This window comes from Dermacentor albipictus, chromosome 2 (assembly GCF_038994185.2).
Source record: "Dermacentor albipictus isolate Rhodes 1998 colony chromosome 2, USDA_Dalb.pri_finalv2, whole genome shotgun sequence".
Classification (NCBI taxonomy): Eukaryota; Metazoa; Arthropoda; class Arachnida; order Ixodida; family Ixodidae; genus Dermacentor; species Dermacentor albipictus.
Genome location: NC_091822.1, coordinates 132,073,215 through 132,090,435, shown reverse-complemented (window position 1 = coordinate 132,090,435; position 17,221 = coordinate 132,073,215). Strand labels below are relative to the sequence as shown.

At 46.4% G+C, this 17,221-nt stretch overlaps 1 protein-coding gene across 1 annotated transcript in view; it reads left to right on the top strand.

The window, feature by feature from the left end:
* LOC135912574 (uncharacterized) overlaps positions 1-17,221 on the top strand; it is a 51,749-nt gene that overhangs the window by 19,513 nt on the left and 15,015 nt on the right. The window contains exons 9-14 of the mRNA XM_070533986.1: positions 665-818; positions 5,614-5,824; positions 7,306-7,360; positions 8,377-8,502; positions 11,492-11,596; positions 16,845-16,925. Coding sequence (XP_070390087.1) covers positions 665-818; positions 5,614-5,824; positions 7,306-7,360; positions 8,377-8,502; positions 11,492-11,596; positions 16,845-16,925 — 732 coding nt within the window. The remainder of the gene's footprint in view (positions 1-664; positions 819-5,613; positions 5,825-7,305; positions 7,361-8,376; positions 8,503-11,491; positions 11,597-16,844; positions 16,926-17,221) is intronic.

Below are 17,221 nucleotides of genomic sequence, written 5' to 3'. Positions count from 1 at the left end.
TCGCGCTCGGCGACCTCACGGCACTGGCGACAGAAGAAGAAGCCTTCTGTGCACCTATGCTGGCCAGAGCCGTGCGATGTAGCCTACTTTCTGCATGTCGCTTTCTAACCGGCGGTGGATCTTGCAGAAAGAAAGGCTGAGCAGTCCACTGTCCGCGGCGATAAACTTCCCATACATCTTTTCATTAAAAGGGTGGCGAGATAATTAGCGGCGGGTAGGTAGGCGAAAGTTTATATAGTTTCTTTAGGGCAAGTAGCCCGTGATCAATGCCGACTGGTTGCGGCTAAGCGCTTATATCTTCCTCTGGAGTCAACGCAGCACGGAAGTCTGTAGCTGCTTATCGACTACGCACAGCTTTCTGGCCCCGTATCTGCAGTGACAGAACAGACATCCCGAAGTTTATAAGGGGGTAGAATAGTAAGCTTTAGGATAGTAGGTAGTCTTCGAGGGCGACTGGCTGAGTGAAACCTTGGCGATGTTCCCGCGCTTCACATTCCTTTGAACTTAGAAAAAATGCGGTACTAATGGATATTTGCGATATTCTTGAGTACGCTTATGATTCAATCACAAAATAAAATCCGAAACCCATACCAACTCTGCCATAGGTCTCCCTAGGCCAGCCAGTCGTATATGGCCTCGGCCATCGGCGCGTTTCTAACTCCAGGTTGCAGGCCTCGGGCTTGCCTGTAACCGTAGGAGCTGGACCACCGGCGGCAGGGGCAGTCACCGCCTTCGGGTCGCCTAGCCGCAAGTCTTCGCAGGGCAGCATGGCGGCCGGCGTGCGAATCTCAGGCTCGTCGATTGACTCCCAGGCCCAGGTACTGAACCTCGCTGCTTTGACACGGACACGGCGCGAAGTGGCGACTTCTGGCATTAGTGTCTTCCTGTTAAAGATTAATGGTGTGTGATGTGCGACTTTTTTTTATGCGAAGCATATTACGAGGGCTCAACCCAGCTCCTCAGGCGCGGCGGTGACCATGAAATCACGTGACACCGTGACGTCACGACAGAGGAGAAGTGGCTTTGGCTCAACTCTTGCAAGACGGGCTGGGTGGGAATCGAACCAGGGTCTCCGGAGTGTGGGACGGAGACGCTACCACTGAGCCACGAGTACAACGCTTCAAAGCGGTACAAAAGCGCCTCTAGTGAATGCGGTGTTGCCTTAGAAACGCGCTGTTTCTAAGGCGTGCGTCTCTTGCTCAGGCGCACATTTCGTTGCCGCGCCGAACGCTGCTTTGCTCGACGCTCACCGCGTCCAATGCGGGGCGCGTAGTCGCTGCCCTGTAGCCCATTGTCTTACACCCCTTGGCGGGTCGACGGGAACGCTGTCGCGTTCCACTCTTGAAGGCGAAGAAGTAATGCATGAGTTGTTTCTTCGTCTAGCCGAACCAAATATAGCCAAGCAACAGCAGTTCACCAGGCTAAACAGTGGTTCAACAACTAAAATAAAGGCTAGTATGCTTCGCATCCTGGGCTTAACCTTACCTAAGCCACAGCCATTTTTTTTTTTACTGACGTGTTTAACGCGATGCGGATTTCACTTTCATTGCATTTGTGTGATTGTCGCTATTGTTTTAAACGTTAATAAAAAAAGGTATTGCCTACTAGCTCACCACTAGTTAGCAATGTACTTGTCGAGGGACCTTATTCAGGCAGATTTATGATCTACCTTTAGTCTCTTCATCCCAGGAAATGTGTCTCTAAATAAACAGAAATAAAGAAAATGTGGGAGGACATTACTCGACTAAAGAAAAAAGGACAGCGCCAACTACACTGTAAAAATGTGCCGTTTCTTTTACTAGACTTTCCTCGCAGCATCGTAAAAACTGCCCGTAAAAAAATAATGGCATCCGTAATTTCGTTTCACAGCCCCACCGTAAGCCGCCGTCTTATATTTTCAGCAATTTCCGGTACGATATGTTTCCCGTACGTCCATAGTTTCATTCTACAGTACGGCAATAACACAATGTCATATTTAGAGCAATTTCCCGTAAAAAGAATACAGACGTCTGTAATTTTATCCCACGGCACAAGAATGAGGTGCCGTCTCATTACAGCAATATAATCAGCTTTCCTGCAATTTCTCGAAAGGTGCTTTTTCAGAAAAATGAACCCACTGCATTCATTATGTATCATTGTTAGAGTATACCGCCTACTTGAAATCTACTCCCAATCACCCTTGCTGTTGTCTTCCTGCTTGAATAGCAGTTGATTAGTTCTGCTTCTCATCTGAAGTAAGAAAAATTGACAACACCCTGAAAACGTTGGCGAGCAATAAAACTAAGCAGCACGTAATGCCCGCATAAAAGTACACTACTGCCTATTTGAAGCATTAGAAGTCACTGTAGCAAAAGAAAGAAGACGGGAAACTGGCTGCACAAATGAACAATGCAAAACAAAATAAAGAAAGTGTCAAGTGCTAAAGTACAGTGCACACAATCAATAGCAATGTCTGAATGGTAAAATAACTTTGCTCATACCTTTAGAACGATAGGTGATCTGTAGCACGTAGTACCGAAATTGCTTAGCTTATTGCTCTTACTTGGCGGTAATCTTACGTTGCTATGATCTTGCAGTACAAAGAACACAGGCGACCAGCAACCTCAGTATATACTCCTTTCAATTATACCTAAAATGCGAAAATGTCACCCGTCGACGCAACATCAGCCACGACTTTGCGACAGCAAAAAGCAGAAGTGCAAGGCTTTTTTTTTTTAGAACTGCTCTCGTTATCTCAATGAAGAGCATATCTTACGGGTGCGTCTGTCTGAAACCCGCACGTTCTTATGATGTTCCCCACGTTCTTATGATGTTCCCCCGCGTGATATGACCTACAAACATAAACATTCACGCACGCATGCCCCTAGCTACACAGATATAGCGAATAAACGGGGAGCGAGCACACAAGCTGGCAAAAATAAGATTAACACTCGGCGCACCTAAATACAGCCGGGAAAAAAAAAACGAAGTAGCGCAAAACACTTCCGCAACTCGTAAACACGTACGTGACAAATATCGTAATAGACCTCCAAGTTCCTGGGCATTTTGTTCATTTTGCTGCATTTTGACTCCTTCTTTTAAAAGCAATGAAAGGTGAGCTAGACGGTATGAATTAATTGTGGGTAGACGGCACAAGGAAATACGTACGCAGGAAAAAAAAAAGGGCTGACTTCGTGGAAAACTTTTTCGCGCAGAAAGATACACAACACAGTAGCTCCATTATCGCGCAAGAACATAAGAAACGACGAGTAAACAAACAGCAAACGATAAACAAGCGGAAACTGATTGTAAGTATAGCTATACATTTGTCCACGTGGCTAACATTAGTCGAAAGGCCGCACCTTGTTTTCTTCTTCCTGTCTGTGTACGCTTTTCTTTCAAATGCAACAACGCTCATCGAAGTGGTTGCGAGGAAAAAGTATTTTATACATTCCCAAGTATTTGGATAGGAGCTGCAGAGTTAAACCTTCCTCTTAACGAGAAGGTTTAACTCGGGGTCTGTTTCTAAACACACAGGACCGTAGAATATATTTTTTTTAGTTTCTATCAACTATGTGGACACTCCAGGCGCATTTCTGCCGTCTCCGTGATCTTCCGTATAAAGTCCAAGGGCGATAACGTCGTCGCCGCTCCGTATACTGTAGGTGCGAGTGAAACCTTGCGAGGGAAACTGACGATGGTGGCTCAGCCTCGTCCGCGCAAAGGAGGAAAACGGGGAGAAAGCTCGCCGCGGCTCATCACCGCAAGGCACCGACCGGGCAGGAGGGGAGGGAGTGGAGGGCGCGGCCGCCCCGCGCCATACGCACAAAGCGATCTGCGATGGGGAAAGAGTGCGCCGAGTTCTGATTAAAGCCCCTCAAACTTCGTAAAGTGGTGACACTCTCCTCCTTCGCCTTCACTCCTCCTGATTTCTCCTCTCTTTCACGCTCTCTCTTCGACCGTGGCGCCGCCTACACTGCTCGAGCGTAGCAACGGCGCCAACATGCGCTCCTCGCCACTCCGTAGACGGTTCTAGAGCAAAAATGGCGCTGATGCATGGCGCGAGGGCCCACGTGATGCTATTAGGCCAATAGCGACGCGTCGTCGGCCTCGGCCAGAGCGCGCGAGGAGGAGGCGGCATTCTTCAAAGCGTGGCAGTACTTTACGAAGTTTAAGGGGCTTTAGTTCTGATAGTTTCGAGTGCGCTGTGTTCTCGTCGCTAGGCGACGAGGCAGCACGAAGGTCAGTTCGCTCGCTGCTGCTGCCGCGTTGTCTCACTCCGCCGTATCGATAGCAAGTTTGCGCGGTCATCGAGTGAGATGTGTTTACGTTTGATGGTGCGCGCGTGACATCATGCTTGTTAATTTATTTAGCAAGCGAATGCTTACAATACGGCCCATGAAACTACTATCCTTAATTCGTATAAATGTCTACTCATTCGCTACAGCAATCAATGCCTTTCGGGCAGAACTGCGACTTTTTTCGGCATCCACTGCTACCAATTTGTTCAGCTTTCTTAAATTTAAAAAACTGAAATATAAATTAAATTAAGAGGATTAGGAAGGAACAGTGCCAACTAAGACGATCATGAGATGGAGAACGACACGGGACAAGCGACACAGGACAAGAGGCTTTAGGAGTCAAAATTCGACCTGATTATGAGGCACGCCTTAGTGGAGGACTCCGAAAAGTTGGACCACCTGGGGTTCTTTAACGTGCACCTAAATCCAAGTACACGGTTGTTTTCTCATATCACCCCGTCGAAATGCGGCCGCCGTGGCCGGGATTCCCTCCCGCGACCTCGCGATCAGCACCCCAACACCCTAGCCACTGAGCAACCACGGCGGGTAACTTAAAAAGCTTTAATATGAGGACACCATAAAGCAGATTTGTTATTTAGGGCGTCGATATTTCTTTATAACATATTGTCATGCATTGATTTATTGCTACAATCCGTTTTATTTTCGGCTGCTTTGTAGCCACTCTCTTCTCTAATGCCATAGGATTTTAAATAATATGTGTACAAACATACGTGGATCGAAAATTGCAATATTTTAAAGAGCAAGACTATCAAGTACTCAACTCTGTAATTCCACAATTAAAAATGATATCACAGATCTGTAGGCTGCACTAAATAATACATCTAAAGGGGACAAATTTGATGCATTATAGGCCGCTCTAAAATGTACTAGTAATATGCGAGTTGAACTTTTTACAAAGCTCTTGTAAACAGAGTAACAAATTCACGTAAGCTGTAAATTCAGATATCAAATTTGTCCGCCCTATATGCTTTAATGGATGCAGACTTACAGAACTGTAACAACAATTCTTGGTGCAAAATTTTCTAAAATTCGAGCTTGTAGGTTCTTTTTTTTAGTTTAACAATTTGCGGCAATTTTGTAAAAACGTTCGGGACCGTAAATCGGAATTTTGGGTTTTACAGCCACTGATACGTAACTTTCTTTCTCAAACGCAGCAAATCTCATTCGAGTCGACCCAGCGCCTGTCTCGAAAGAGCATTTGTGCATTTCGCATGCATTTCAGTATATAGGCAGAAGGGGGGGTATCGAAGAGTTCTCCCCTAGCTATGAAGTTCCTTGTTTAACGCCTCGCGTCTGCCCGCGTTCTCACCAGCGCTTACAGCGCCGCGTATCGTTGGCTGTGGCGACCGTGTCACCGGAGCCGGATGTCGGCAGCGGTGGCCGCTTCTCTCTTCCGGGGCGCCAGCCGCGCATCCTGATCCGCCACCAGAACCAGGTGGTGCTGCCCGGCCGCGAGTCCCCGAAGCGCGCCGGCCAGTTTCAGCGGTTTCGCGCGGACGACCGATCTCTCGTGGCCGCCGTCAGTGAGTGCCTTGTCACCAAGCCCATGCATATAACGGGTGTCCCGGCTAACGTTGGCCGAGCTGCTCAATGAAAAAGAAAAAAAAGAAAAGATTAATGAAAGATGGTGCAAGATGTAATCGTAAGACTTACGGTGTTCGGTCGTCAGACGTGCGACAACAGAATAGCATACATTTTATAATTATTACCTTGCACCGTGTTTTTTTTCGATGGTTTAATTCTTTTTTTCGTTGAACAGCTTCGCAAACGTTAGCTGGGACACAGGGTAGACATAAGTCACAAATTGTTAATGGCTGTTAATAAATATGTCAAAATTACGCAGACTTGTTCTAAGGCGCTGCGGACTACGTAGAGAAGTCAAGCTGTACTCCTGCCATTACACTAGTATCACCGCCTCTAAACCTCAGCTTCATGGTTGCACACTCGCATCTTGTCTTATGCAATAGCGCGTCTGTGCCTTTTTTCACGAACGTTTCTTGCTCCCTAGCACTTCTTAAGAACGACTTCATTCGACCTCAAAACCATCAAAACGCCATTTATGCACCACGCAACATAACGACATATAAAAGACGTCTTTTTTTCTTTTTGGACGTTGCGTAACATAGAGTTTTCTACAATAATTACTAGACGCAACTCTGGCGCTGCAGTCGTTTACCCGCCATGGGAATGATGAGAAGTACATGGTTTTGTCTGACCTTCGGGCTTGTAGGCTCAGATGTTCTTGCGGATTCGTTTATTACGCTTTGTATGCCTACACTGTCGTAAATTTCCCAGCAATATATACTAAGTGCAGAAGATGCTGCCAACACGCACAATCTCTACTAATTGCAATGCTACAGCTTGTAGAGGTAGCCAAATCGAAACGCCCCAAGCGTCTCAAGGCACTGCCTTGCCCGCGATAAATGCATAAGGGCGTTATATGTCACTTGTCTATGCATGCGTCCGGGGCGTCATGGTTTCAATATCGGCCGTCTGCGCTACAGAGGTCAAATGTTCGAATCTTGCCGTCAGACGATTCTGAGAACTCATTCAAAGTCAAGTAGGTTCACCTGAGACGACCTACGTGAGAGCCCAAACCATAATGCAATACGAGCGGCACCTATGAGGCCGCGAATATAGACAAAAAGAATGGACTCAGCAAACTTAGAAATTGTGGAACTTAACCTTTCGAATGTGCACAGTAGAGCTCCGGATAAATTCTGACCCACCTGTGTTTCTTTACCTTGCGCCTAAATTTAAATAGACGAGCGTTAATTCTCACCCTCCCGATTACAATTATTTAGTTAGTTCTATTTCTCCCATGCTCGACTGTTCTGGAGGGCTGATCTTTCTTTTTTTTCGGAATTCCGTCGAAAAAAAAACATTTTACAATTTATTTTTTGTGCTCAAAATTGAAAACAGCGAACCCTAGGGAATCATACCAACGCCACCTGAAGAAACCGGATCGACGCAACTCTTTACTCTGCCTTTGTCTCCTTTTCAGTGTCGTCGTTCCGTTCCAAGGAGCCGGATGAACCCGAGGACCACGAAGAACGACAGTGAGAATCAAGCGTAGCTCTGCTCACCGCACGAACGCTGACAAGAAAATTTATCACGTAAAAGTAGCGTGCGCGCCTATTACATCTGGCCAGCCCTCAAGCAACAATCAGCTCACCAGACTGACCCACACCTCACTTGATAACGCTTGCTTGGAAACTGTTATGTCAAAGAAGCTATAGCCGCTTGATATATGTACATAAAAGCTTCAATTCGCCTATACAAACTTTGTAGTTTATAACATGAATCAAGAATATCTGCAGCTCAATCTGAACGCTTCAATGGACCGCTAAAACGGAACACTAAATAAGTTTATACTTATGGCAGTATTGCTTCAAAAGTCTATCTTTAATAATTTCGCAGTAATATGTCGGTTAACACAAAAAGACAAAAGTTAAAGTTCACTTTTTCTTTAATTTGTGCGCGTGATGTCACAAATTTCAAATAATATTTAGCGCATGTGAGTCGCTATGGCTCAGCAAAAGTTCTTGAAACTTGTTGGTAAATTCAGTCGCTGGCTCTTTTCAAGTGCAATGTAGTCCGTCTTTATCGATAAGAATTTAACGAGGCCCTAGCAGACGCTGTCAGAATTCGTGACGTCACGGCGAGCTGGTGCGGGAACATCCCGCAGGCGTCGCCACCCGTCTTTCATTTTTGGCCCATTTCTGATTCACTAAGCATATTGTCACGGTAAGAGTGGCATCTGTAGTATTGCAGCCCGGTAACTCAAATTATTTTTCTCTGTGGTGTATCTTTAAAAAGGCTCGGCAATATTTTTATAATCCGATATTTAGCTGACGCTGTAGTCTTCATAGAGGGAATTCAAGCCTGTGGAAGTTGACAGGACGTCCGTCCGAAATGTTTGCGGAGGATTAACGCGATCGGCTTCCTCGCCCTCCTCCTCCCCCCCCCCCCCCTCACCAACTGTTATTGTAGCTTTAGCAGTTGAGGGTTCTGCCACAACCTTTTTAAGGCCAGTTCAAGCTTTCGCTAGAGCGTACAGTGCCTACCGCCGCAGGTTGCAGCGTAACCAGAAGGTTCTGGCGGCTCTGTGCGTGTGCGGCAACATGACCAGCGTGGCGGGAAGCATCGCCAGCTATTGGTTCATGCCGGGCGCAGAAGCTATCGCCGCCAACATGGACAGGTATGGGCAGTAAAGCCTTTTCTATTTTAATGGTAATAGTATTTTGAATCTATCTATCTATCTATCTATCTATCTATCTATCTATCTATCTATCTATCTATCTATCTATCTAATCTCTTGCGCCAACCCAACTGTCTACCTGCCCAGGCCAGTACATGTTTCAAGTCGTGATGCCGTCGTGGACGTTTCATCGTCAATCTAGCCTCGTCATCTTACTCTCGTCGTGCCGTCGTCGTCACGCCTTTTACTCCAACCCAGTCAGCTAGGTTGTCTAATAGCTCGGGACAGTAGGTATGGGGTCGTGGTACAGATAATTTCCCCTATGCGAGCCTTGGTGTCGTTGTTTATTGGCTTCTTATGATATGACTATATATATATATATATATATATATATATATATATATATATATATATATATATATATATATATATATATATATATATATATATATATATATATATACACACACACACACGAACACCTCATGGATCCGGAACCTCAAAGAGCTGTGACGTTATGCCTGACGCATTTCTCTTCCACTTTTATTTATTCTTTAACAACCAATGTGAGAGGACAATACGTGAGAGCGGAGGAACAACACTTCGCTGGATATGTCGGTGAATGTATTTCTTGAGTGGGTTTTGGCAGGCAGAAAATTTCAGACTTTTGGGTCATGGAAAATTATATGCGCAGTAGTGCGCGAGCCGTCAGGGGATGTATTCGCTTCATTTCTTATTCGCGGCGCTGCGTCTGTAATGATGCCCGCAAAGCTAACACCTCACATTCACAAGCACTAAAAGAAAACGACATTTTAAAACATATTGTGATTGAGATTATAAGACACTCCTGGTTACACCTGAACTCTAAAATTGGTTAATGCGCACCACCATGGAACGCCAATTTCCCGGGAGGTAGACTTCCATGTGGCTGCTGACAGCGCCGGTGTATTACAATGATGTAAGGATATTTTCTGTCCTTGTTCTTTCACATTAGAGCTTTACAATGGGGAAATATCTGAAGTGGCTAGGTGATATTTAAGTGAAATTTATTTATGGCATTAAAAAATTGGTTTTGTGTTTTACATGCCCAAATCACGATCTTACTGTGAGGCCCCGCCATAGAGAACGACTCCGGATTACACCCATGCATGGTACAAGTGCTTTCTTTTTTTTTTCTACATCGGTAACAATTGTCAGTACAACAAAAGTCGGCTATAAATTTTTTAAAAATTCAGTTTCTTTAGATGTGGTCGATGTACCAGAACTTTTTTTTATCCGATAAAAATTAATGTCCAAGAGGTTAAGATGGCTGATGCGTTCACAAAGGCGATTGGCTGCAAAAACAGTTGAAATGGCGTCAGACCTGTGATGCAGTCTGTGTTAAGGATAGAGCTAGGGAGCTAAAATTTTGACGTTTAAACGTTTGTGTTAAACCTTCAGGTGTCACTCGCGGTGGGGTTGCACATCGTGTAAACCTATTATTGTGCAGGTGCGGAGCGGCAGCGCACTTACCTGAATGAGCACGCAGTCCCGATACGGGATTCTAAAAAGCACAATTTACCGGGGCGAAGCCACATGGCCGGGCCAGGATGTGAACCCATGTCACAGGGACCTTGTTCGATCCGATGGCATAGCTATAAATGAAAAATAAGAAAGAAATCAATAAATAGTAAGTGGGGAGATGTATAAGTACGACGCAGCGATATAGCCTAGGCATGCAGAGTCGGAAGTCCGTGAACTCAACAGTCTTTGTTACTGGTAGTGTTTTCAGTTTCCTTATTCAGTCGGTTCGGTGCATAAGGCGTTTCAACAAGCCTCAGTTCTATGGGCACAGGGCCCAGTAGACGTTCCCAGCGATCACCCGAGAACTCAGCATCAAGATAGTCTGTGGCCAGAATGACGAGCCGAGTAGTCTATAGACCGTGTCAGTGTCAGGAGAACCGACTGTAACAAAAGGAGGAGACTACTGAAAAAAAAAAACATGGTTTGTACTATACACGCTGCTTTGCACTTCGATCACCTTCCAAGTATAACTCGGCAGTTGTGGTCCTGCGTTGGCAAAGGCGAGGTATACCTTGTCGCCGAGCGCGGCGTCTTACGCTCTGGTATCATCTATGGCTGGCGGGTGCTTGCTAGTGTTTGCAAGTGTTTGCCGTTAAAGCAAAAAGTTGCCGCGCGACTGGCCACTCGAGGCACTTTGCGTGTATTCGCGGGCTTCTTTCACGCTCGTAAAAAAAACACGTTGATCAAGTACATATCGTTTGCTCTACCATTTTCTCATTTTACATTTTTCATCTAACTATAATATTTCAGAAGTTCGTTAATTAACGCTAATGTAATTAGGTGGAATGCAAAAAGCAAGATACTCTGAGTAACTCCAAGCGACGGCAAACAACATTACCTTGGTTCTGTCCAGCTACGTGGCATTTGCATATTTTTAAACGTTGGCGCATGATAGCTGAGACATCCTGTATAGCTGTGTGCATACCCGCAGGTGCCACTAAAATGTTGTCCACTCGTTGACGGCTCGAGGTCCTCGAGTACTTGTTTAGGCGCCGCGGCTCGTCCTGTCCACCGCCATAGTTCGCAGAGTTCAGAGAAGTCCCGAGCCTCACGAAGCCTTGACTAAGGGTGTTGCCGAGCTCGCCAAGATTAGGTTTCCTTATGTAGCATGCGAGCTTTCTGACTCATCGTATCACTTGTTTATTATTTCTATTCCCCTCCCCCCTCCCCCACTTAACAACCGTGCCTCGCCGCTACACTCACTTTTTCTTTATGTATTTATAGACGCATCTACTGTCCTCGTCGTGATCTCCTTCTGGTTCGTCGCTACTACAGAAAGAGATGTCAGAATTCCTCCAGCTATAGCTCCCCGCTGTACTGCACTTCTCGTAGCACTAGAGCGATGCGTCCAACCTATTTCTACAAACCGATCGATCGATCGATCAATCAATCACGTTACGCCTCTTGCGGTCGTTCACACACGCAGGTCGTCACTGTCCTTCTGGAGCTGGACGCTGATCACGCTGCCGGTGTCGCTGGCTGCGTCGGCGCTCTCCTCCGTCTGCGTCTACTACGGAAGCCTGCACGCCCAGTGAGTGCGTCAGCGTATAGAGTGTGAGAACACTCTAGTCCCTATAGATGAAAAAAAAATAACTCCACCTTATGGCTTCACTCGTGGCCTCCAAGATCGCGCCGGCTCGTTGCGATTTTGGAGGCCACGCCTCACTCGCGGTTTTCTACAAACATGTCACTGCGCAGAACTCTGGCGCTGTGATCGCTCTGCAACCATGTGAATCGCGGGTGTCAAATCTTTGTGCTATATATTGCGTATATTGTAGACACATGAAGACAATAACACTTCACGCACATGCACAATCACTGCGAATTTTTTGTATTTGTAACGAAACAGTTTGTTGAATGTCATCAATGCGCGAAGTCCTAATGGTGGTTAATGTCCAAAGGATCGTGGCTGCAGCTTCCATAGGCGTACATAGCATCAGAGTTCCCTTTTGTAAATTTTCAAAAAAACTCAATGGGTTCCCTTAGGGCTTAGTGGATCCGCGCACTGAAAAAGGTCCCTCATATGCGTGCGTGTGTAGTTCAGTATGCATCTCCAGATGCCACGATGTATTTCCTTTTTTTTTTTCAGCTATTCCACGATTTTGCAGGTTCTTCATATTGTCACGTAGCAGCGACGAAGACAGTACCTAAAACTGTGTATCACATAACTAACTCTTTACTGGACGAAACTGTGCCCCTAAAGGCAAGTGACATTCAAACCACAATGATAGCGGCGAGCACCAGCGGGCGAACGTCGAAAATGTCATCTGCGAGTCAAGCGCGTCGTCTTCTTTTTTTTTTTTTTTACATCATTCGTCGAACGTTCCAGCGTAATCACCAGTGCTCGCGTGCCTTCCGGAAAGTACGTACTACACAATTCATGTTGCACGTACAACCTGATTACACAAATTTCCGTGAGACCATACACTGCAGATGGAGTCAACGATAACACTCGAGTAAGTTCCAAATCATGCAGGCGCACGTCTTTTGCTGATGGATATCTTTAAGTGTTAGTGAGTGAAATGCCGTCCCAGAGGAATAAGTAAGCACATGGGTCAATATCGTATCTAATGCGTATGATCAGCATCTGAAGCGATTAGTAGTATTCGTAAGGTATTACGTCATACACAAAGCAAACCCGTCCCTAGTATAGACCTAGGTCAAGAACGTGGACAATATCAAGAGTGCAATATACGCTATACCGTCCTTCGCACGATTTGGGAACGCTGAGAGCTCACAAACGCAAATTGCGTGGTCATGTTCTTAAGATATAGAATAAGTGGTAACTAATGACTCGGCATTACCAGCTGGCAACGGTAACAAAAAAGTTACAAACGCAAATTGCGTGGTCATGTTCTTAAGATAGAGAATAAGTGGTAACTAATGACTCGGCATTACCAGCTGGCAACGGTAACAAAAAAGTTCTTATTTTACAGCAGCTTGATTGATACCAATGACATTGTTTACTAATGAAAGCTACCACTGTGACAGTAAAAATAGGTTACAATATTCACTAGCGACTTAAGCCTACGAGTGCCTAGTAGCTATAGTGAGTCATTCGTTTATGGCATGTGATATTGCATGACGTCATTGTCTGTAAGAAAGCTGTAACACTGAACTGGGCGTTGTATTTCACTTGTGATCACTAGAGACTCGAGCCTCTCAGTTAGCTGTGTTATGCAGTTAATTGCTAATTTCATGGGCGTTCGATTGGTGTGGATGAGCAAGTGGTCGATTGGAGGCTACGGGAATAGCAGTGAAATAGTGAATCATATTCACTAATGACCGAAGCCTACCAGTACCTACAGCGATTATCATTTAATCATTGTTTGATGTTTCGTTTGATAGCCATGACCAGATCGTACGTGCGTCATTAACTGTGTTAACGATCTCTTGTTGGCCTTTCCTCGCAATTATCTGCGAGCATTGCCGTTTGCTGCATCGCTCTCATAGTAAAGAAGAAAGCAGCCTCCAAAAGCTGTCGTTAGTCACGTGGGACTAACGAGGACACACAGAGTACCATTCTACCATCCACAGGTGACGTGACCACTTCAACTACATCAATGCTGCTACGCAAAAAAATAAGGCAGCCCCCAGGCCTACCCGCCGCGTGACATACACATACGGTATATCTGGGGCGGAAAACGTTAACCATTTGCTCCGTGTATTCATCAATCGCCATTTTTAAAGCGAAAGCTTTACTGGCCGCGAACTTGCGATTTCGCCGTGGCCGTGCTCCGAGGAGGCACATGACGTCACACCGCGCTGCTCATCGTTGCGTTCGCCTTCGCTCGCTTCGCCAGCTGCGTCGCATGCCTGATAACATGTAGAGGATTGAAAAGGAGAGCTCGCGTGCGCCGCAACCACAGTTGAGGCGGCAGTATGGACGGCGACAATTCTGATAAGCAGGAGGAGGCGTGGAATCGACATCGGAACGAGATGAAGAGGAAACTAATCGTCCAGAAAACAGACGAACAGCGCGCCGAACGACTGGCTAAACGCCGCAACATAGCTAGAAACCAGACTAACCTGGACTTGCCATCAAGATTTACCAAGGCTAACCATGCTATGCCTTAGCTTTCGCTACGTATATCCTGGCATAGCCGAGCTAAGCGACTGCCATATTTTTGTTTGTTGAACGGCCAATAAGTCAATTCAACAAGAATACGCTTAACTTGACATTGCTTTCTACGCCCGCTTAGTCCAGGCACGTTCAACGTCGCGACACGAAGACTACTCGAAAGGTTAGCTGTCATTTAAAGAAAAGCACATAGCACAAAGCACATTACCGCACATAGTCCGTCTCACATCTGCTTCGTTGACTCGACGGTCTAGTCAGGCGGACCATGGTTGTCTGGATTTCAAAGCACAATGACGACGGTCGACGCACATCCTGCCCACAAACCCCACTCCTAAGGCCTCTGCAACAAGTCTGTTCTCCTCGGAACGCCTGCGCGTTAGCGGACGCGTCGGGTTGTAGTGCGGCGTTTGGCTGGAACGCCGGGCTTGGGCTTGAACGCCGATCGGCGTCCCGGGGTAGCCTTCGGTGGAGACTCGTCAATACATGTCTCTTGATCCCTTATCCTCCTACTCACCTGCCTCCTCATGAAGCTTCTTAGCAAGCGAACTACTTGACGTTGGCATCACGGTGTCGTCAGTGTCGTGCTGTTCTCCGGTCGTCACTTCTGCTGAGGTGCAAGTATCCTTGGCCTCTTTTACCTCGATCTCTATCGAGTTATTTGGTTCTGCCTTGTCATCCCACGCGTCTTTCTAGCCATCAAATGACTTGCCTTCATCAACAGGCGTTGCCTTCTTCAGGGGCATTAGGATTGAGGACTGGACATTTTTCCCTTTACTAGTGGCTTCCACTGCGTCTACCACGTCCATCACGCGATCTGTGACATCTTCCTTCAATTCCGGGCCTGTCACTGCAGCGTAGGTACGGACGCACTGGATCCCATCGTGGCCGTAACGACGACAAAGCCCACAGCGTGGTACACTGCACTCGCGTCGTATGTACCCGATGCCACGGTACCGGAGGCAGGGGGGTACTCAGCCCAGGACATGCTCGAGCGCAACATTTTCCGCTACTGGCAGCTGGCGGGACAAGTCCTCGGTGGTGACGCCCACCTTCAGTTCCAATGTCAGAGAACGGGCGCTTGACCCTTTGTCAAAGCATCCTTGCACCCTCCACTTGTTACTGGTGATTTCAGTCACCTTTTCAAAAGGCGACAAGACAGTGCGAACGCCGTCGCCAGGTAAACCGCGAAGAAGCAACTAGAGCTTGACACGGACGCCTCGGTCACACGGGTTGGCGTCTGCAGCGAGAATCTTCGTTTTTCCTTCTTCGTCCTTGAAAGTCACCGCCCACAGATGGTTCATTCGATATGCACCCAGCGCAACCACTTCCGTCATTAGAGACAGTCGCGTAAGAGCGTCTCGAAAATGTTCCACTCTGTAAGGCCTCCCCTTAAATGCTGGCAGATCCCACGTCCTGTGGGAACCAATGCTATGCGAAGCAGTGTGCGGCGAGCCTACCAAGTTAACGAAACCACCATGAGTGCACCAAGACGTAATCGGATGTTTCCTAACCTACATGATACGCATGTCATGACCTATGATTTATGTTCGTCATATTATGCCAATTTTGGTACATACCAAGATAACGAAAGAACCATGAGAGCACCAAGACGTAGGCGTCTGTTTCATGACCTACATGACACACATATCATGATATTCATGTCACGACCGAACATTTACGTTCGTCATACACGCTTGTCATACTATATTAACTTTGGCACATACCAAGTGAAGGAAACGACCATGAGAGCACCAAGTAGTAGGCGGCTAGATAGATACTATCAAAGTGACAAATGTTCGCCAAGAAATGATTCGAATTTAAAACTGTGTGCAAAACGGACGCACCTGTTGGCAGTGATGGCAAGTTCAGTTGGTAGTCCTGGCCTGGTTTTTCTGTCCACCTGATACCGCGGCCTTATCATGCCGATAAATCCACTCCTTGGAAGCTCACGCTACGCACAACCGTTCACCACGGGCGCATGAAAGCTACTAAACGCCACCGACGCATTCATCGACAAGTGGCATGAACGCCCTTATGGATTTCTTGCGGGGGAATCCAGCGTCTTGAGACGCTTGGCGCGTTTCAATCTGGAACCCTCGACAGGTTAAGCCGCTATTAGTAGCGATTGTGCTTGCGGGGGAATCCAGCGCCTTTAGACGCTTGGCGCGTTTCAGTCTGGACCCCTCGACAGGTTAAGCCGCTATTAGTAGCGATTGTGCGTGTTCCTGCAGAGTATTCTACAGACGCGGAAGGGAAAAGCCGGAAAATAACTAAACTTTTACACTCAGTGGTGTGCTTTGTATTTTTTAAGCTCCGCTGGTAGCCCACATTCACATAGTGGAATGGCTGCGATATTAAGCTTTATCTGTATTTATTGGCGTACTCTTGCCTTCTTGCTTTGAAGAAAACATGTTAACCCCTCATATTCTCATAAAATTACAACTGCCTTGAAATTCGATAGTTCTTGAATTTCGTTATTGTTAGATTAAGTTCACTGGCATTTGGATGAATTCGACTGGGGTTTGGATTGAATTCAGTGGGGCTTGGAATAAACTTAGTGGCGCTTGGATTAAAATGACTGGCAGTTGGGTTAATTTGCATAGCGCTTGTATTATACTGACTGGCGCTTGGATGAAGTTGAGCGGGTAAACCTGTAGATGCAATGCATCTAAGGGCAGCATTATTTGTTTTTCTGTAGTGATAACCAGCTCAACGCCCAAGCAGAGGAGATCATCTGCTGCTACGCCAGGCTGAGGCTGAACAGACTGGAAAAATGCAGGCAAGTGTTCTTTCATTCGCATCCATACTTTAGCCACACACAACTTGCGCATTTCGCGTAGTTCCGTCGCTGAAGGAGTTGGAACGCTCTTCAAAGGTACGTCTTATGCTAGTACTCTTCGCTTATGGCTACTCCTGGAAATTCCAGCAAGCAAATAGATCTATTGCAATTATTATTTGAATAACAAAACCCTACGTACATTTTACGACGTACGCTCCGAATGCAGCTCTCACGAAATGCGAGCTCATTGTCTATATATACTCAGTCGCTCAGTAATGCAACCTTAACGCCCACCC